The sequence below is a fragment of the Polypterus senegalus genome, chromosome 6 (assembly GCF_016835505.1).
Source record: "Polypterus senegalus isolate Bchr_013 chromosome 6, ASM1683550v1, whole genome shotgun sequence".
Classification (NCBI taxonomy): domain Eukaryota; kingdom Metazoa; phylum Chordata; class Cladistia; order Polypteriformes; family Polypteridae; genus Polypterus; species Polypterus senegalus.
This window is the reverse complement of record NC_053159.1, coordinates 95747504-95769219: the sequence shown is the minus strand read 5'-3', so window position 1 is coordinate 95769219 and position 21716 is coordinate 95747504. Positions and strand designations below refer to the sequence as shown.

The 21716-nt window shown below is 38.2% G+C and overlaps 1 protein-coding gene across 1 annotated transcript in view; it reads right to left on the bottom strand.

Moving 5' to 3' along the window:
* The window catches only part of LOC120531301 (syntaxin-1A), a 375272-nt gene that overhangs the window by 93639 nt on the left and 259917 nt on the right, over positions 1 to 21716 (bottom strand). The window contains exon 6 of the mRNA XM_039756579.1: positions 15108 to 15216. Coding sequence (XP_039612513.1) covers positions 15108 to 15216 — 109 coding nt within the window. The remainder of the gene's footprint in view (positions 1 to 15107; positions 15217 to 21716) is intronic.

Here is a 21716-nt window from a genome sequence, read left to right as displayed (position 1 = left end):
CTGATGATTTTGATGTGTTGTCCTTGTAAAATAGCAGTAAATATCAAATGATATTTTTCCATAATGGTTGAGTATTTTTTTCTCCCTCCGTTACCTTTTCTGAGGCATGTGTTTGATTGTGGGAGCATCTGGATGCTAGTTAAGCATGAAAATAAACAGCATTTTCTTTGCAGGTTCATTTACTCTACTGTACACGGGTTGATAGTAAGTCTTAAAAACAGAGTATTTAATATGATTGCCTCCAAAACTCAAGCTTACACATTTTTTGTTTCATAAAATGATCAGTAGACTAGAAGACTTAAGTACATTTGTAGTAGGTGAGAGTTACACTTTAACTTTGAAAATGGTTCACACTAAATTTCCATATTATGTTTCCTTTTAACCTGTCCCATAAAGAATTTCTACTAGCTTTACTAAACTGCATGACAAACTTTGTGCAGAAGCTGTCACCAGAGGTGAATTAAACATGCTTGTCAGTGTACGGCTTGACCCTGTTGTTTATAGACGACTTGAAATCTGTATTTACAGTCCAATTTATTCCTTCATGTTGCCCTCAGAGTATATACCGAACCACTTCAATTTTAATGTAATGAGATGATTATTTTCCTGATGCAGGTAGCAGTAGTTTTAGGTTTATAGGCTATCTGTTACATGTACAGAGTACAGTGAAATTCTTACTTTCATGTACTTATCAACATCTAACACATCAGTACTCTCTAGAGAAATTATTAGTAACTATCTTACCTCTAACCTTCTGTCTTTCTTACTTGAAAAATAACAGAACATTAAAATGTTTTGATTTCATTATTTCTTCAAAAACTACTCTAACATGATGAGTGTGAAATTCTACCCGCATGTTGCTATCACTTTACAAGTTATGTATGGTGAGTAAATTCTTATTTAACTTACATTTAGACTGCTAAGTCAAAGCTGTCTTAAATTAACTAGATTATTTTACCTTGACTTCATAGTCTCAGGCATGTAGCAGTGGGTTGCCATTAACAAACCACTTACAAACAAGTGGTTACTATTCACCCATTTAAGATATATTTATTTGGAAAAATTGTGGTGGATTCGTCTTACAAAAGCCTTTGACATGTTTCAAAATCTGGATTGGATCCATCATTGTCTCTATTGAAGATTTTCAATTCCCTTAGATTCAAAGTGTATGTCATATTCATTAGTCCCAGGATATATCTGCTTGGTTTACTACTTGCCTTTATATTCCTTCTGCACTGTACTTTAAGCCAGTAGTTATACTGTGATTTTAATCTAAACACTCAAGAGCAATATGAGTGTCTTTCAATTACAGCACCAGCTGTTATGACAATTTGATCTTTTCAGGGATCTCTTGGATATACAAGTGCCTTACATTGGAGAGAATGAATGTGTCATGACATTCACTGATAAGAGAAAAACATTAAACAAAGGCAATTTTATGCAATTTGTTTCCATAAAAAATTTGGTGGGGCCACATGGACCTAGGAGAGATGTAATCAGAAGGAGTGGAGCCATCCCAAGAAGCTGCACAAATGATGTGAATGTGTGTGTCAGAGTGTGAGTGAGTAAGCTAATGAGTCATTGACACTTACAAGATCTGTTCAAGACTTGACTCACGGAGTTGGGGAAAATGAATTAAGATCATGTTATCTCAGACCCCAAGTATTCCGGCAGCAACATCTACATTTCTGCCCATCGTTACATACTTTCATGACAGTGGGAAACCACATCGACTAGTCTAACCTGTATCCACAGGGAAACTCAATTGCACAGGTCCGCCTTATTTATTATAACTTATCAAGTTCTAACTCGTAAAATCAGGGTGGCTGTCATGTGCAGCCCCCCTTTCCCCGTTATCACAGGGTGGGACTGGTCATAAACCAAAAGAGCAGAGTCACACGGCTAATCTCATGCCATGCCATCATGGTCAGACATTTCTATGGAAGCAGGGAGTGAGACATCACGAGGCATTGCTCCGCCCCATGAGGTTGTCACAGATCCCCTCTCGCAATTGCATTTTCAATTTAAGCAAATGCTGGCATCATTTAAAACAGAACAATAGAACTATGATTCCACCAAGTTTGCAAAGAATGAGTTTGTTCTGATTGATGGACAATGTACAAATCCTACCTTGCCACAGGGGCCGCACTTTATTATACTGTGTAGCTGAGCATGAGGGAGAGGTGAGGTCATTGTTGTTAGTTCCACGACCTTACTGGTGGCAAGTTTGCGAGCTGGTATATACTCATCTCCTAGGTGACCAAAAAAAACATTAGAATGGATCAAAATTGTATTTTTTTTTTTGGCAGGGAATTAATGAGGAGGTCTGTCGCTTTTGCACTTTCTGCTCAGAATGTCAACTGAGACAGAAGGACCATGCTCCTTTCGTTCTCATACTACTCATTGACATACCCTTTGAGCACATAGGTTTCAATATTATAGGACCCCTTGAATCCTCTAAACGTGGTCACAAATATGTTTGTTTGATTGTAGATTACGCTACACATTATCCTGAGAATATTCCCATGAAATTATCCAATTCCAAAAATACCGCACAGGAATTTGTACCTGCATGTCGGCATCCCTAAGGAAGTCTTAACAGACCAAGAGGTACCATTTACCTCAGAAACATTCAGGGAAGTGCCCAAGTTACTCACAATTAAGCATCTGAAAACCTCAGTATACCATCGTCATATTGTCGGTTTAGTAGAGTGCTTTAATCAGACACTCTAACAAATGCTGCAAAAGGTGGCCAGTGAGGATGGGAAGAATGGGAATCAGTTACTCCCCCTTGTATTATTTGTCTATTGGGAGGTTCCTCAAGCCTCCACTGGATTCTCCCCGTTTAAATTGTTATATTGATACTATAATTGTTTTTAGATATATTAAAATAGGGTTGGAAAGAAGAGACTCTGTCCCTTCCACCAGTACTTTGGAATATATTGCACAGTTAAGTGTTAGATTCACTAAGATTCTGCCTATTTTAAAGGAAAATATACAGTGTGCGCAGTCAGCACAGGCTCTCTATTATAATCGTGGAATATCTCTCTGTGAATTCCAGCCTGGAGATTGCGTCATGGTTCTTGTTCCACCTTCCCACACAAAATTACTGACTCAATGGCAGGGCCCTTATGAGCTTAAGGAGAGGAACAGTCTGGCAGATTATTTGGTTAAACAAGCAAATCGTCGACCTGCGAAGCATGTATACCATGCAAACTTGTTGAACTATGGAAGGAAAGGAAGCCAGATTCCTACTCCAGTCGACCTCTCTACTTCTTCTCTCAGTCTAAAACTCTTAATCCTGGCTCCAAATTGACACCCAAACTGCAACAAGAGCTCAAAGCTGCTATCTTGTATGTCCCAGAAGTGGTGAACAAGTGGCCTGGAAGAACTTACCTGATTGCTCACAGTATCATTACTGAACCCGGGGTCATAGTCCGAGAATGCCTATACCACCTCCTGGAAGCCAAACGAGCACAAGCAGAACTTGAGATCAGACAGGTGCTGCAGCTTGGTGTATTTAAGGAGAGTTTTAGTCCCTGGTCTAGCCCCATTGTACTGGTCACAAAACAAGATGGAAGCTGGTGCTTTGCAATGACTTCTGTCGTCTAAATCAAGTTTCTCAGTTTGATGCTCATCGAATGCCAGTGGATAAGCTTCTATAGGAATACGGCAGGGTAAAGTATTTGACCAGGCTTGACATGATGAAAGAGTACTGGCAAATTCCTTTAACAGAATCTGTGAAGGAAAAGACCGCGTTCAATGCCTCTAGTGGCCATTGGAAAGTACACAGTCTTTCCATTTAGTTTGCACGTGGCACTTGTGACCATCCAGCATCAGGTGGACAGAGTGTTTCGCCCTCACAATTCCTATAGTGACACCTACCTAGATGATGCTGTCATTTATTGTAGCACATGGGAGCATCATGCACGACAGGTTTGGGCAGTACTTCTGACATTAAGCAAAACCAGGCTGAGGATCAAACCTAAAAAGTGTTTTTTTTTTATTTTAGGCTTGACCAAAGCTAAATACAGTATTTGGACAACCTGATAGGTTGATGTACTGTACAACCACAATGCACCAAAGTGGATGCCATTAAGAATTGGCCCCATCCAAAGACCAAGCAGCAGGTCCAAGCTTTCTTAGGGTTATTGGGGTATTACCGTTGGTGTGTCCCTCAATTCTCTGAGAGAGCAACACCATTGACAAATTTGACAAAGATGCGAGCTCTCAACACTGTGGTATGAGGTGAAAAGTCAGAAGTCTGATTCTGTAACCTGAAACTTACCCTTATGTCAGCACCTGTATTGATCCCTCCTGATTTTTTCCTACTTTTTACCTTACAATCAGCTGTAAGTTGCAGTTCGAAGCTACTAACCGGACCCCTTGTAAGGCTCTGACACAAGAACATATTTTTAAAAATAGTGGCAATGCCCCCACCACGATGAGTCAGCCAAGGAGAGTTTAAAAATGAACAACCTGATGGTACCAAATCAGTAAAACATGAAGAGTCACCATTTACAATCCAGGTCTCAGTCATGAAAAAGAAATCCAGTTTATTTGAGACTAGCAAAATACCCGCGCTTCGCAGCGGAGAAGTAGTGTGTTAAAGAAGCAATGAAAAAGAAAAGGAAACATTTTGAAAATAACGTAACATGATTGTCAATGTAATTGTTTTGTCACTGTTGTGAGTGATGAGTGTTGCTGTCATATATATATATATATATATATAAATATAAATATATATATATTTACACACACACACAAACATTTATATATACATATCTATACATATACACATATATATACACACACATATATACATACATATATATATCTACATATATATACATACATATACATACACATACATATCTACATATATACACACACAGCTATTTCAGTATCAGTGCAATACGCTGCTTGTTAAAACGGATAACTCCGCTCTTACGTGCAAGTCTGCGTGGATATTATGAACTATCGTATTTGTTCAAGTTCTATTTAAATTTTAAATAGAAGGAATTTTTATTTAGTCGACAGAAATATCTTTGGTAGGAATGGTAAAAACAGACAGGAATATTATTCCTGAATAAATCAACTCAAACCTTAAACAACTTATAATATTTTGCTCTCCATAAAAATATATCCTGTCTAAATTATACAAGTTAGAAATAAAGTAAACATTAAAAGAACAAACATTCAAATTTCTTTACTCTTATGTAATTTTATATTTTATAAAAAATAAACTTAGATTTTAAATATCCCAAAAGATTTTGCTCTCCATAAAAATATATCCTGTCAAAATTATACAAATTCAAATATGAACATGCTGCATAACAAAACCTGGAAATATAAATAAAATGTGTTCCTTTCAGCAATAACAAATCAAATCATTCAGTTGTCTTTGCTCATATGTCATTTTAGAGCTGGACGCCTGGCATCTTTTTTTGGCCACAGGTTCGTTTCTGTTTGGTGTGAGGTTCTGTGTTGTGGAGATTCTCAGGATGGATTGCAGGTGCTCATCAGTGAGGCGACTCCTGTGTGCTGTTTTGTTAGTCTTTATCACTGAGAAGAGCTTCTCACACAGATATGTGCTACCAAACATGCACAAGGTTCGAGCCGCATGTAGACGGACTTTTTGTTCTTCAAAGTCACCAAAGCGCCGTGCAAACTCAGTGCGCTCAGTTTATCAGCAAAGTGCGATTTGGGAACACCGTAGTGACGACTTGGTTTAACATTACTTGGTAACAGGGAAAGTGGGGCAAGTGGTTGTGTCTCCCATAAAAGCAGCCTCAATTGAAATCACTTTGTGATTGTGCACGGTAAAACGTCCGCTGAAGTGTCAGATTCTTATTTAATTCTTCTGCTTTCTGTATCTTCTGCATTGCATTCAGGTCTTTCAGGTTACCCTGATGTTTTGTTTTATAGTGCCGTCTTAGATTAAATTCTGTAATTACAGCCACAATAGCTCCACAAATGAGACACACGGGTTCAGTAAACATATACTCAGCCTCCCATCGGTTTTTAAAGGCTCTATTTTCAGAATCAACTTTTCTCTTCAGCATCGTGTGAGCTAGCGTTGCATTATGGGATCTGTAGTTTATTGTGTTACCAGCGCTTCATATACCGGGCTTTAATAACAATAATACAGTATATAAAATGATCTCGGGCGGATATAATTACGCCGGGCGGATGTGGATGCCCTTGAGTTTGACACATATGGACTAAATAGAACTTGAAAAGATATATTTTTCAAATGTGATCGCAATTCAGATAGAGTTGACGCACTACAGCCTGCATGCCTCAATTAGTCATCCTCCCCTCGCAATTACTTTTTACCGTTCATCTAATGAATACACTGAGTATGGCTTTACCAAAACAATCATTGATGGCGAATAAAGTATCCATTATTCGAGTATGTAGATCGGGTTATATATATATACATATATATATACCAGCGTATCATGAGAAGTAGTGTGTTAAAAAGCTAGAAAAGAAAAGGGAACATTTTAAAAATAACGTAACATGACTGTCAATATACAGTATTTGTTTTGTGAGTGTTACTGAGTGTTGCTGTCATCAAGGATTTGATTATCATTATTTCTTTCAATCAGGTTCGTATTTGTAGGATGTGTTGTGTTCAAGTTACATTCCGTGTTTGTCAATCGTTGTAAAGATGACAGGTTTCATTCATCGATTCGTTTCTTACTGCATCAATAAACAGCTCGTCTTCTTCTTTATCTGAGACCTGACACACTGCATGCACGGGTTTTTTTTACACTGTCTTCCTTTAGCGGGACATTGACTTTTTCCAACGTGTGCTTTGTTTCCGCAGTAGTTGGATTTATGAATATGCTTGTATGTATGAGGCGCTTCATATTTTTGCTGCCTTTTCAATTGTGTAATTCGGTTTTGTTCAGCTCTTTGGAACTGTTGCCTTTTATCTGTGCACTGCGTCAGTTCACGTGAGCCACTCGGTGTACATGCATCGAAGGTTCCCAGCTGTGCTGGTGCCATCTCCTGCTATGTCCATGGCTGTATTTAATGTTACCTTAGTCCTGGCACTTAAAACTTTCTCTCGCAGTTTCGCTGAGTTTGTGTCAAACACCACCCTGACCATCTCATCTTCCTCTCCATAAGCACAGTCCTTCACCCGTGAATATTTACCCGTGGCAGTTTGCTATTGGATTGCCGCTGACGGACGGCCTTATATGGGCAGGCACTAAATTACAAACGCCAGCGGCAGCCTGTCTATGAACTTAATTTAAAGTGTAGGTTTACATCGTGCTTTGTTTCAAGTAGCAGAACTCATGAATATGGTTGTATATGTCACTCGCTCGCTTCTTATTGTTTCGCTGCCTTCTCAATTATATAATGCATGTTTTCTTCAGCGCTTTTTTGAGGTCTTCCTGGTTTTCTATGTACTGCGTGATTACGTGGGAGGCGTGATGATGTCACACGAAACTCCGCCCCCACGGCGTTGAAGCTCATCTCCATTACAGTAAATGGAGAAAAACTGCTTCCAGTTATGACCATTACGCGTAGAATTTCGATATAAAACCTGCCCAACTTTTGTAAGGAAGCTGTAAGGAATGAACCTGCCAAATTTCAGCCTTCCACCCACACGGAAAGTTGGAGAATTAGTGATGAGTCAGTGAGTGAGTGAGTGAGTGAGTCAGTGAGTCAGTGAGTCAGTGAGTGAGTGAGTGAGTGAGTGAGGGCTTTGCCTTTTATTAGTATAGATAATAGTCTTGCAGAATAAAAGCTTTATTAGACACTGATCTCACATTCAAGAGAGCAGCCTTGACAGAAGTAGAAGAGCTTGCTGCAGAATGAGCACAGGTGAGCGTGTGAAGATTAGCAGCGTTTACTCCCCGAGAACACACCGAGGAAGAGTGATGCCACCTTCAGATGGAGAAATTAAATCCGGTATCCAGCGCCCATTGACCAGGGATGAAGCCCTGTGCAGGAGAAGATGGGTCATAGACAACTCGCATCGGGAATCCAAGCTCTGGGACTTGAGTCTGCATTGTTTAACAGCAATACCGGCTCTTCTTCCACGGCAGTGGCGGGTGCGTTTGTGTCTCTGAGAGGCATTCAGCTCAGTGATACAGGTGAATACCGGCGTCCAGGTGAAGAAGTCAGGAGATGAATAAAACAAAGATGGAGGTTTACGTAATATCGCATCAGGAGATGAAAATTGAAAGGAAAGCAAGCAAGAAAATAAGTTAAGTAAAGAATCACGATCATAGGACAGTGGCCGCTGAGATAAACTAATACATAAAAACACATTTAAAACAGATTAGTGAGAGGAGCAGACAGCCAGCCACACCAGTCGGCGCCATCTTCTAAAAAAAAAAAAAAAGTGCACCAAGTTTACCAGATAATTAAATTAGTGTAATTACATTGGACTGGTCAAACTTCACATGCAATCAAAATATGAAATATGAATTGCTTACATAACTTGTGCAAATAAGAAGCCAGCTATGAGGGAGGTGGACAGTCTGGCATCATGGTGTGAGGACAACAACCTCACCCTCAACACAGACATGACGAAGGAGATTATAGTGGACATGAGGAAGGAGAGGAGACCTCATCCGAGGGCTTGAAGTGGAGAGGGTGAGCAGCATTACATACCTGGGCGTCTACATCAGTGAGGACCTCACTTGGACACTTAACACCACACAGCTGGTCAAGAGGGCTCAACAGCGGCTGTACTTTCTGAGGAGGCTGAGGAAGTTTGGTATGTCAACTAAGATCCTCGGCAACTTTTACAGCTGCATTGTTGAGAGCATCTTGACCAGCTGCATCACCGTGTGGTATGGTAACACTACTGCTATGGACCGCAAACGTCTGCACAGAGTGGTAAAGACTGCTGAGAAGATCACCAGGGCCCCATTATCCAATCTGCAGAGCATCTACAACTGCAGAGTCTGCAGGAGAACTGCCTCGATCCTCAGGGACCCCACCCACCCCCAACACGAACTGTCTGGCAGATTATTTGGTTAAACAAGCAAATCGTCGACCTGCGAAGCATGTATACCATGCAAACTTGTTGAACTATGGAAGGAAAGGAAGCCAGATTCCTACTCCAGTCAACCTCTCTACTTCTTCTCTCAGTCTAAAACTCTTAATCCTGGCTCCAAATTGACACCCAAACTACAACAAGAGCTCAAAGCTGCTATCTTGTTTGGTATGTCAACTAAGATCCTCGGCAACTTTTACAGCTGCATTGTTGAGAGCATCTTGACCAGCTGCATCACCGTGTGGTATGGTAACACTACTGCTATGGACCGCAAACGTCTGCAGAGAGTGGTAAAGACTGCTGAGAAGATCACCAGGGCCCCATTATCCAATCTGCAGAGCATCTACAACTGCAGAGTCTGCAGGAGAACTACCTCGATCCTCAGGGATCCCACCCCACCCACCCCCAACATGAACTGTTCACACTTCTACCCTCAGGCAGGAGGTATAGAAGTATGAAATGCAAGACTTCCAGTATAGAAGTATGAAATGCAGGAATTCCAGGCTAAAGAATTCTTTCTTTCACAAGGCCATTTGACTCCTAAATAACTGACTGGAGTTTATAACCATGGTTCACCTCATTCTATCTACCTCACACAACTGTATTTGACTTGTCCATCACGCACCTACCTGCACAATTACATTTTATACTTCTACTCTATTTTTATACTTTATGCTGCCTCTGTTACTTATTATCTATCTGCTACTTATTATTTATGTTATCTTTATACGTTGGTTTTGTCATTTGGTGTGGACAGCAAAGAAAGAATTTCATTGTACAGGGAAACGTGTTTCCTTACTGTGTACATAACAATAAACTTTGAACTTGAACTTATGGATCCAACTGGGCTTGAATGTATAGCCTGCTTTTATAAATTTGCCAATATCCATTTCAGTGAAGTGTAACTGTTTAAATAACATCAAACTGTTAAGTGATATGTCCTGTTCACAGAAAAAGATGTACAGTATCAAATAATAAATTTGGGGCTCATCGGATTGTATGTGACACACACCATAATAGCTAGTGCAACCTTAAAGTAATTGATGAATACCAGACAGTAAGTGGTGCACATGAGATTGTCAGTGGTAAGTATGAGTTAGTAAGTGGTGAGCATGAGATACTACATGGTGCGCACAGGATGCGAAGTGTGCACAAGATAGTTTCCCAAAAAAAATGTACACCATATCCCCTCAAGGGCTCCATAGTTTGCTATAAACATTTTAAGAATATATTAAATTACTGGAGTGAATTTCTACTTATTTATTCTGCTGTTTTCTGCATTACAATTAGCTCCAATCAGTATATCTAAGATGCGTGTTCAGAAAGAGTCTAGCATACATCAACCCTGTAGCACAAAACTCTCACAGTGTAAACACCCATTTGCCTTGAGCAAAACTTTGGGAATCTTACTTAAGCACTCCTCTCACTCATGTTATCCATTTTTTTTAAATTTCATATCCTAAAGGTGAACAGTAAAACATAAGGCTGTATCCTGTTTATAGTCAACATGAAGGACACCCAAAAACGATAAGATGAACTTACACTTTTTGTTGTTGTTGTTTTTTTTATCATTGGCAAAAATGTTTTCAAAATGTATTGCTCTCACTGGATAAAGTGTTGACAGCAATTACATTTTTAGTGTATTTTTGTTTGATTTCCTCATGACCATTTTAGAGACAAAATATACATTATGAAAATATCCAACAAATCCAAAAATGAATTGGGTTGTCATTAGATTGGTAATTGCTTTAAAGAAGTAATTTAATTATATCTGTTGATGTATACATCTGAGCTTGAAGTGGGAAATGTCCTACATTAAACATAAAATATTTTGTAATTTTGAAAGTTAAAACAAAGACAGAAAAACGCACTTGTATAGGGTTGCTCAGTGAGTAAATCAGAATGACACCATTTTAAATCCTCAGCTACTAGGCTTTGTAGTAAACAGCTTCAATAACGTCTATCATGTTGATTCATTTTGCTTATCAAACTATTTATTGAACAGTTCAGTCGTTATTTTCTGTCAAACTCTAGCCAACTGACCTTATCATTGCACTCATTTCGAGAATAAATAACCAATCAATATTTAAGGACTCTATTTCTCTTAATTATACAGCTATCTTATGTAAGTGTGCATTATTTATTTTAATATACTATTTATGCATTATTATTTTTATCTAATTTTAATTTGTTATTGTCTTTGCATGTAACTACTTCTATGACATCTTGTAAAGCACTTTGAGCTGCATCCTTTGAATAAAAATGTGCTATGGAAATGTTGTTGTTCAACATTTTTATTACTGAATACAGTTGTGAATATAATACGTAGAAATCAACTTGTTAAATGTAGACATTTCTGTAACATACCTCTGAGCCAAATATCTCTACACGGACACTTCAGTTACTTTTTGCTATATGTCTACACAAGTGACCATGTACTTAATTTGTTTGTGCACACCTACTACCCAGCTGTGTCAAATTTGTACATATATGTCAACCCAAGATCTTCATCTGCTCAACATATCGTCTTTATCTACAAATATTGCAATATACTATATTCAAAGTCACTGCTTTTCAGCAGAAAATATATTTCTAGTTTACACCCTATAGGTAGTTTTGTTTGTTTGTTTTACTGGAAGACTAAGAAGCAAATACAATGCTGTGATCCTACAGTTTTACAGGGTTAGTTGTACTTAGTCATCCTGTTAATCTTGCAGGGTAATGATGCCCAGTCAATAATTATTCTCAGACATTAAGACCTAAGTTATTGTGGTTTTACATAAACATAATACATACAGATATATTCTTCCACCTAAAAAAGATAGCTTTAGAAACATTAAACCTCTTACCTATTAACTTAATTCACAATGTTAAGATGCTCAGCAGTTTGTTGGCTGCAAGAGATTCAGAATTTAGCATCACTGCTTATCTGTCAGTGGATTATTATCCTTTCATTTGGCTTTCTTTAATATTTTTCCCAAGTAAAATTGATTTGGTATGAGTTTTCATGCTTTGTTCCTTGCTGTAAGGGTTGGCCCACAACTAAACCCAATGGTTTTCCAAAACATAATACTCCACCACTCATCATAATTACTCTTCTTTAAATACTGTATATTAGAGAGTTTACTTTTATTTACTGTTTAAATTTTGCAAAGTGTCATGGATATAGATATAAAGGAGTCACACATAATCTATACTAATAAAAGGCAAAGGCCTCACTGACTGACTGACTCACTGACTGACACTCATCACTAATTCTCCAACTTCCCGTGTAGGTAGAAGGCTGAAATTTGGCAGGCTCATTCCTTACAACTTACTTACAAAAGTTAGGCAGGTTTCATTTCAAAATTCTACGCGTAACGGTCATAACTGGAACCTACTTACGTACATATATATGGCCATAGCCTGCAGCTCGGTCGCCGTGTGAGGCGGAGTTGCGTCCCTCATCGTCACGCCTCCCACGTACTTGAGTGCCTGCCCATATAAGGCCGTCCGTCAGAGGCAATCCAATAGACACGCTGCCGCTAAATATTCGCAGGTGAAGGACTGTGCTTATGCAAACGAAGATGAGTCAGGGATAGACTAGTGTTTGGCACAAATTCAGCGAAAGTGCGAGAGAAACTTTTAAGTGCCGGGTCTTAGCTAACATTAAATAAAGCCGTGGACATCGCAAGATTGCAAGAGATAGCACAAGCACAGTTGAGAACCTTCGATGCATGTACTCCGAGCGGCTCACGTGAACTGACTGTGAACGCAGTACGCAGAGAACAAGCTAGAGCTCCAAAGTGCGCTGAACAAAAAACGCATTACACAATTGAGAAGGCAGCAAAAGAATATGAAGCGAGTGACGCATACAAGCATATTCATAAGTGCAGCTACTGCGGAAACAAAGCACAGTGTAAACCGTAACTTTAAAGTAAGTTTATAGACACACTGCCGCTGGCGTTTGTCATGCCTACAACAAATACGATATTCGCGAGATACAAGTTTAATGAGAAGACGCAGTGTATAAACAAGACTTTTGATCACTTTGTGACGGAGTTTAAATTGCTGTAATGGTGTTAAGATTGCTGGTGATGGACTATGCTTATGCAAACGAATAGGAAAGCAAGGTGTAAAGCTTAACTTTAAATTAAGTTCATAGACACGCTGCCGCTGGCGTTTGTCATGCCTAAGACGAATATGATATTCGTGAGATACAAGTTTACTGAGAGGATGCAGGGTATAAACGAGACTTTTGATCACTTTGTAATGGTGTTAAAATTGCTGGTGAAGGACTGTGCTTATGCAAACGAAGATGAGATGGTCAGGGATAGAATAGTGTTTGGTACAAACTCAGCAAAAGTGTGAGAGAAACTTTTAAGTGCCTGGTCTGAGCTAACATTAAATAATTGCTGGTGAAGGACTGTGCTTATGCAAACGAATAGGAAAATAAGGTGTAAAGCTTAACTTTAAATTAGGTTCATAGACACGCTGCCGCTGGCGTTTGTCATGCCTAAGACGAATACGATATTCGCGAGATACAAGTTTAATGAGAGGATGCAGGGTATAAACGAGACTTTTGATCACTTTGTAACAGAGTTAAAATTGCTGGTGAAGGACTGTGCTTATGCAAACGAAGATGAGACAGTCAGGGATAGAATAGTGTTTGGCACCAACTCAGCAAAAGTGCAAGAACGTAACTTGAACACAACACATCCTCCAAATACGAACCTGATTGCAACAAATAATGATAATCAAATCCTTGATGACAGCAACACTCATAACAGTCACAAAACAATTACAATAACAGTAATTACAGTTACAGTTACAATTACAGTTTTGTAATTACAGTTACAATAACGTAACATGATTGATTGACAATCATGTTACGTTATTTTTAAAATGTTTCCTTTTCTTTTTCATAACTTCTTTAACACACTTCTCCACTGTGAAGCTCGGGTATTTTGCTAGTTATTCATATAACATATGTTACAAACCATCCACTCTTAAATAATTTCTTTTGATTTAGATCTTAAGAGAATCTTATAGAATCCCAAACCCTAGTATCTTTGAAATTCTATGATTTTCAAAGACTGCCATTATTGATGACTCCCGGTTATGCACAAACCAAACCAAACTGTGGACCCAATAACCAACAGTTAATCTTGAGCAGGCAGCAAGCAAGCCATTATGAAACTGTGGAATATCCTATGAATGTGAAGAGACCTAGAAAAAATCTAAACACTCATTTCAAAATACACTCTTTACAGCAAACTCTTACAGAGTCTCTGAAAGTAACATTTAAGTATTACTCCATTTATATTTAACTTGCTCCATGAGATTCATAGTGATGGCCAGGAGAAATGTATTCATGGAGAAATGTCCAAGACAAAAATCTCATATTACTCGTGTCACATAATCGACATATCAAGTCATCCAGGTTAATGTTCACAACGGGCCATATACTTGCATTTGTTTGTTAAAATATTGTTAAAGAAATGCAGGAAATCAGAGCAGCTCACAATGAGGAAACACATTTACAGTGGAAAAAGCTTTTGAGTTAAAGACAAGCATATCCCCTTCATTCACTGGTCAAGAGTCCTGTCTTCAACTCATCTTGTGTCAATAAGTTTCCTTCAAGTGTGCTGCTCTAATTCTATCAAAAAATGTGTTGCCGTCCTTCTACATCAAAACATAAGATAAAAAAATTTTTGTCCATCACTACAAACCACATGGAATAAGAAACATTAAAAAAATATTTTTTGGGTGGAGTAACCCCTTACACAATTATACATTAATTGTTTATTATCCTAATATAAAATCCTCTTGAACATTCCCACCTGAAAAGCACAAATATTTGCAAACATTACATTAACGCTTTTAATTTGTTTAAACATTGATGGCTCATATACATTAAAATTTGACCCCAAGGTACAAAGCTTTATTTTCTTAACCTCAGATATCAGAACATACATCACAGCAAAATTAATTAATATTGATACGGGTTTATATCAAACCTTTTTATTCTGTGGATATTTTATTGCATACCAAGCAACCTAATTTAACATTTCAACTTAAACTGCTGAGTCAAGGTACCTACTGATTTCCAGCTGTCGCTGAATCCTTCCCTTGCAGCGCTCCCTGTAGTCTGACTGAGTAGCGTTGTACTCGGACATCACTTCTACAAACTTGCGTGATAGAGTGGAATGCTGTCAAAAAAGAAAGGAAGGAATATTGCTGACAGTTTTAAAATGTGAGAGAGGAAGTCTCAATTCCCTAGACACTGCGTGTTTCTGTTGGATTACAATTTTATTATCTTCCCCAGACAAGATCATAGAAGTTGAAGTTGTATTTGAATGATTAAATAAGATAGACATAACCTACCTGCAAGCAATATGTTGAAAAACATCTATTTATATTGTGAACACAAATGCTAAATACCTATAGCTCATCAAATTCCATTCATGTCAATGTGGAAAGGAAACATTTGGAGTGGTGGCTCTGAGGTTGGGATCTGTGCCAGTAATCAGAAGGTTGTCATTTTGAATCCCGTAAATGCCAGAATGACTCTACTCCATTGGGCCCTTGAGCAAAGCCCTTAACCTACAATTGCTTCATCCGGGGCATGACGTTAATCTGCATCCAGCCCTGCAAGCAGATTCTCCAATTTAGAGAAAACATGGGGATTGATGGCAGGATTGGCACTCGAGCCACTGTAAAAAAAACCTCACACTGTTCCAGTGTGTTTCTGAGGTGTCGTCTGCTACAGTCGGGTCCTAATCAGGTGGTTCGTCATGTAGTGGGTGTAGCAACCTCTTTCACTCTCTTTTCACAAGGAAATTTAATCTACAAAGAACTGATAGCATGTACAATTCTGTATACAGCTTACTCTACCATATACTTTCACAATAATCGGTATACAGTCTATATATTATATTGTACTGTATGAACAATATATACAGTCATATAAAAAAGTTTGGGAACCCCTGTATTTAGATGTATGAAATTAAATCAAATGTGAAAAACTGGCTGTGCAAAAATTTAGGCACCCTTGTAATTTTGCTGATTTGAATGCATGTAACTGCTCAATACTGATTACTGATTAGGCCTTGAACTTCATAGACAGGTGTATCCAATCATGAGAAAAGGTATTTAAGGTGGTCAATTGCAAGCTGCGCTTCCCTTTGACTCTCCTCTGAAGAGTGACAGCATGGGATCCTCAAAGCAACTTTCAAATGATCTGAAAACAAAGATTGTTCAGTATCATGGCTTAGGGGAACACTACAAAAAGCTATCTCAGAGGTTTAAACTGTCAGTTTCAACTGTAAGGAATGTAATCAGGAAATGGAAGGCCACAGGCACAGTTGCTGTTAAACCCAGGTCTGGCAGGCCAAGAAAAATACAGGAGCGGCATATGCGCAGGATTGTGAGAATGGTTACAGACAACCCACAGATCACCTCCAAATACCTGCAAGAAACCTGCTGCAGATGGTGTATATATACATCAGTCTACAATTCAGCACAATTTGCCCAAAGAATATCTATATGGCAGGGTGATGAGAAAGAAGCCCTTTCTGCACTCATGCCACAAACAGAGTCGCTTGTTGTATGCAAATGCTCATTTGGACAAGCCAGATTCATTTTGGAACAAAGTTCTTTGGACTGATGAGACAAAAATGGAGTAATCTGGTCAGAGCAAAAAGCGCTTTGCATGGCGGAAGAAGAACACCGCATTCCAAGAAAAACACCTGTTACCTACTGTCAAATTTGGTAGAGGATCCATCATGCTGTGGGGCTGTGTGGCTAGTTCAGGGAATGGGGCCCTTGTTAAAGTCAAGGGTTGGGTGAATTCAACCCAATATCAATAAATTCTTCAGGATAATGTTCAAGCATCAGTCACAAAGTTGAAGTTACGCAGGGGTTGGATATTCCAACAAGAAAATGACCCAAAACATGGTTCGAAATCTACAAAAGCATTCATGCAGAGGGAGAAGTACAATGTTCTGGAATGGCTGTCACTGTCCCCTGACTTGAATATCATTGAAAATCTATGGGATGATTTGACGCAGGCTGTCCATGATCGGCAGCCATCAAATTTAACTGAACTGGAGAGATTTTGTATGGAAGAATGGTCAAAAATACCTCCATCCAGAATTCAGATACTGATCAAAGGCTACAGGAGGTGTCTAGAGGCTGTTATATTTACAAAAGGAAGCTCAACTAAGTATTGATGTAATGGGTGCCCAAATTTATGCACCTGTCTAATTTTGTTATGATGCATATTGCAAATTTTCTGTTAATCCAATAAACTTAATGTCACTGCTGAAATATTACTGTTTCCATAAGGCATGTCATACTGTATATTAAAAGGAAGGTGCTACTTTGAAAGCTCAGCCAATAATAAACAAAATCCAAAGAATTAAGAGGGGTTCCCAAACTTTTTTATATGACTGTATATTTAATAGGGACTCACTGTCTTGGCAGCAGAGACAGCTGTCAAGCAGGTATGAAGTCCACACCCTGCCTTAATTACTGACTACTGGCATAACAAACAAAAAGAACTCTGTTAATCCATGCATGCAGCATGTGGCAGGCCTTCTGCTAGATCTTTAGAGTACTTTGACTTCAACCTGCTATCATCAATGCTCTTTATAGGAAGAGTATACATCTACATTGTAGTTTACCACAATTCCCAGTATTGATCTCCTTTGAATTTGTAGCAGAAATGCTCAGATTCAGTCTATACACAGAGAATTCCTGACCACTGTCAGTAGTTTGAAAAAGTAAGCAAATCGGAGGTACTTGCATGTGTTATATTTTTATACAGACTTCATCAAAGTAGGACATCTTGAGGTGCACAAAGGGCAACACTGTCTGGTGGGCAGAGATTTTCCCCTTCTTCACCCATCCGTGAAGCCGCAATCTGTATATTTTGCACTGACATAATATCAATTGAAAAAATCAAGACATTTTCTTCAGCAGGTAATCTGAATTAAATTCAAGAAGCAGAACACTTAAATTAAGGCAGCAAATTAAGCTTGGCCTACTACAATAGTTTACATTTTCCGACAGTGTAACACAGCTTGAGTTCCCTGAAATTCATATTGCCAGAAGGGGCTGATAACATACACTAGAAGACCTTTGGGGAGGGTTTTTAAGGTTATCCACCCTGTCCATAGCTTTTCTGCTATATTGACCCAGTTTGGTCTGATTAAGCTTGTGTTTTTGTTACCCTCTTATTTAGAAAACAAAATTCTCTTCTTCTGTTTTAGTCATTTACTTGGAGGCCAGCCCACACTCCCAAAAGAGATTCATAATTATTGATTTTCCTGGCTTTTAAAAACATTACTACAAAACTCATCATAGGAGCAAGTGGAGGAAAATCTACCTTGAACATTCTGCATACCAAGAAGTGACAAAAATTGTCATCACTCATCTTTGTGACACCCACTCTTCTGAACTCTCCACTAGCATGTGTGTGTAGCTCCATTAGTCACAGGACTAAAGGCCATTACACCATTTGCCTTCAATCACACACAGTCTCAAAAGAAATCTGTTATTTCTGTCTGTTTACTTCTTTTACTCTCAAGTGCATTACTACAGTAAATTACAGTTGTTTTGACAGAGTGTTCATCTAGTATATTTATTAATGTTTTCATATTTTAAAAATGCTTCAGTTCTGATGTTGTTTATTTGATCTTTGTAAACAACTCCTTTATTTAAATGACCACTTTTCAGATATTCCTATACACAAATGCTGCAAGACTAGCTACGAAGAAACAGAAAATATTAGGCGGAACAGACAGTTACAGTTCTTTTAATAATGTTTGCAAAGTTCAAACCAGAAGTACAAAAAGCAAGTTCAATATTGGGAACTCAAATAAGGGGAAAGTAGTAAGTGTTCATATTCAGACAATCAATCTTTAAAACAGCAAGTTTCTAAAGAGTGGCTCAATATTCTTAACAGCAAGTGACATATCATCTTGCTCTCAGATAAGAACTAGAACTAATTAACAATCATCCTTTTTCATTTTATTGTTTGATAATTTGTTCTGACAAAAATAATTCCATACTAAAAAGATCCTGCTTAGGGGTATTTGTAGAAAATATATTAAAAAGACAAAGTTGGCCTTCCTGTTCAGAAGAATTCTCACCCCATATAAAAGGTTTTTAATTGGATAAAACCGTTTTAAAAATATTATCCACAAGATACGTGAACTTGCCCCACTTCCATAGTCTGCCTATTGTGACAATACTAAGTCTGCTGCAGTAAAATATCTTGCTATTACATGAGCCATTAGTAATGTTTCAATATACACTTAAAATGAACTCATCTTACTTTCAACATACACAAAAAACCCGTCAAAAAGTGATTTAGTAAATTTATGATACACCCTCTGATCACTAAACTGTGGTTATGATTGTAAAGCACCGAGGCCAAGTTGGCAGCACAAAACATAAAACTCTACCTGGAAAAATCCTGTTACTTGTTTATTTAATGTTTCTTTCTATGTTATATGTGGCCAAATGATCCTCATTTATTTCAGTTTACAGCTATAGCAAATTAGCTCACCAGTCTCCATACGTTACATGTACTAAGAAAATAGATTGAATGCTTATTTGTGTTTAAATTCTGAGCTGAAATGCCAATGGCTAATCAGCCTCTTAACCCATTTCCTGTCCATCTACAGCAGTTTTTCCAGAGGTCAGGGGTTTAAATATATTGATTTTCTTGTAAAATGCCTCATCAAGTCTCAGAATTTTTTAATCAGAGCCAGGTTTCAGTGTGAACATACAGAATATCAAGCCTTTGGCATATTTTTTGAGTGAGCACATATATTTCAGTTTAATACTTTTGAGAGCTAATTCACTGCAGAATACGTAGGCTGCATATCCCACTCACACCAAAAGTTAGAGATTTATACAGTAAGAGAATAAATGTTGATTTTTCTCTAGTGTGTCAACCTCTCCTGTCCAGCGCTTCCTGTCTAAATTGTGCTTCACTGAGCAAAATAAACGAAACTGATCAAACATTGTTTTATTCAGGAAAGCATCTGTATCCAATGTTACATATACCCTACTGTTTTTTCTGAGACTCTATGAAGTGCCTTGAGCATGGAAAAGGTGCTATATAAATAAAATGCATTATTATTATTATTAAACAGACCAAAATCAAACTGACCAATCAGATTGCTTGGAGAGACTGGACACACATACACACACACACAAAGAACATATTGTTTTATTATACACAGTGGCATGCAAAAGTATTCAATCCCCTAAAAAGTCATCATAACTTTCTGCATGACAAAAGATTTATACAAATATTTATCCATTCAGTACTCTTAATGTGAACTCTTATGCTCTAACAATACATTTCTAAAGTCCAAAAAAACTCAGACGTTGGTGTTTGTGTAAGTGTTTAAACCAAAGAAAATTAGGTTGGAGTTGTGAGTCCTTTACATCTCTCTAGATATAAAAAAAACCCTTTGTCAAGACAATAGTCTTTGTTAGACAATCACTGAAAAACTGAAGAGCATTTTGCTGGTGTGAGAAAACAATGTCATTGAAATGCACAAGGCAGAAAATGGCTACAAAAAATATTGAAAAGTTTGAATGCCCTCTTAAGCACTGTTGGATCCATCATCAGGAAGTGGAAAGCTCATCACAGCAGCCAGACTCATGCTAGAACAGAACATCCCTCAAAACTAAACATTAGAGCACAACGTCGACTGGTGAGAGAAACTACTAAAAATAGAACCATCACAGTCAGAAGTCTGCAATACTCTTTGGCTGAAACTGAGTGAAGATGCAGGGGTCCACAATTTCAGGAGCTCTCCATAAAACAGGCCTCTACTGGAGAGTAGCAAGAAAGAAGCCATTCCTTAAGAAGGTCCACATAAAAGCACATATGGGATTTGCTACAAAGCATGAGAAAGACCCCGTTAAGATGTGGGAGAAGGTTTTATGGTCAGATGAGACCAAAATAGTATTTTTTGCTCAGATTTCAAAGAGGTATATGTGGCGTAAAACTAACACTGCCCATGCCTGAGGAATCACCATACCTAGAGTGAAATATGGTGGTGGCAGCATCATGCTATGGGGATGCTTTTCACATGCTGGAACTGGCAATCTTGTCAGAGTTTAAGGGACAATGGATGGACACAAATACCACACAGTGTTACAGGAGAACTAGTTCCAGCCTGCTGTGAACCTACGCCTCAGGAGAAGATGCACCTTTCAACATGACACTGACCCTCAGCATAAGGCCAGAGCAACACTGGAATGGCTCAGAAACAGAAAGGTGAATGTTTTTGAATGGGCAAGTCAAGCCCTGATCTTAACCCCATTAAGAATCTGTGGCACTATTTGAAAACTGCTGTCAAGAGGTTCTATCCCACCAACGTAGAGGATCTCTATAAATTCTGCCAAGAAGAATGGGGAAGAACCACTCCTGAACAATCTGCAAAACTGGGATGTACTTACCTCGAAAGAATCAAGGCTGTTATTACAGTGTTTCTTCTTCAGTTAAATATCTATAGAAATTGGTTTATTTTGAATTTGGAAATGTATTGTTACAGCATAAGAGTTCATATTAAATATACTGAATGAATAAATATGTGTGGAAATCTTTTGTCATGCATAACATTATGATGACTTTCAAGGAGATCTAATACTATTGCATACCGCTGTAGTAGATTAAGCAGAA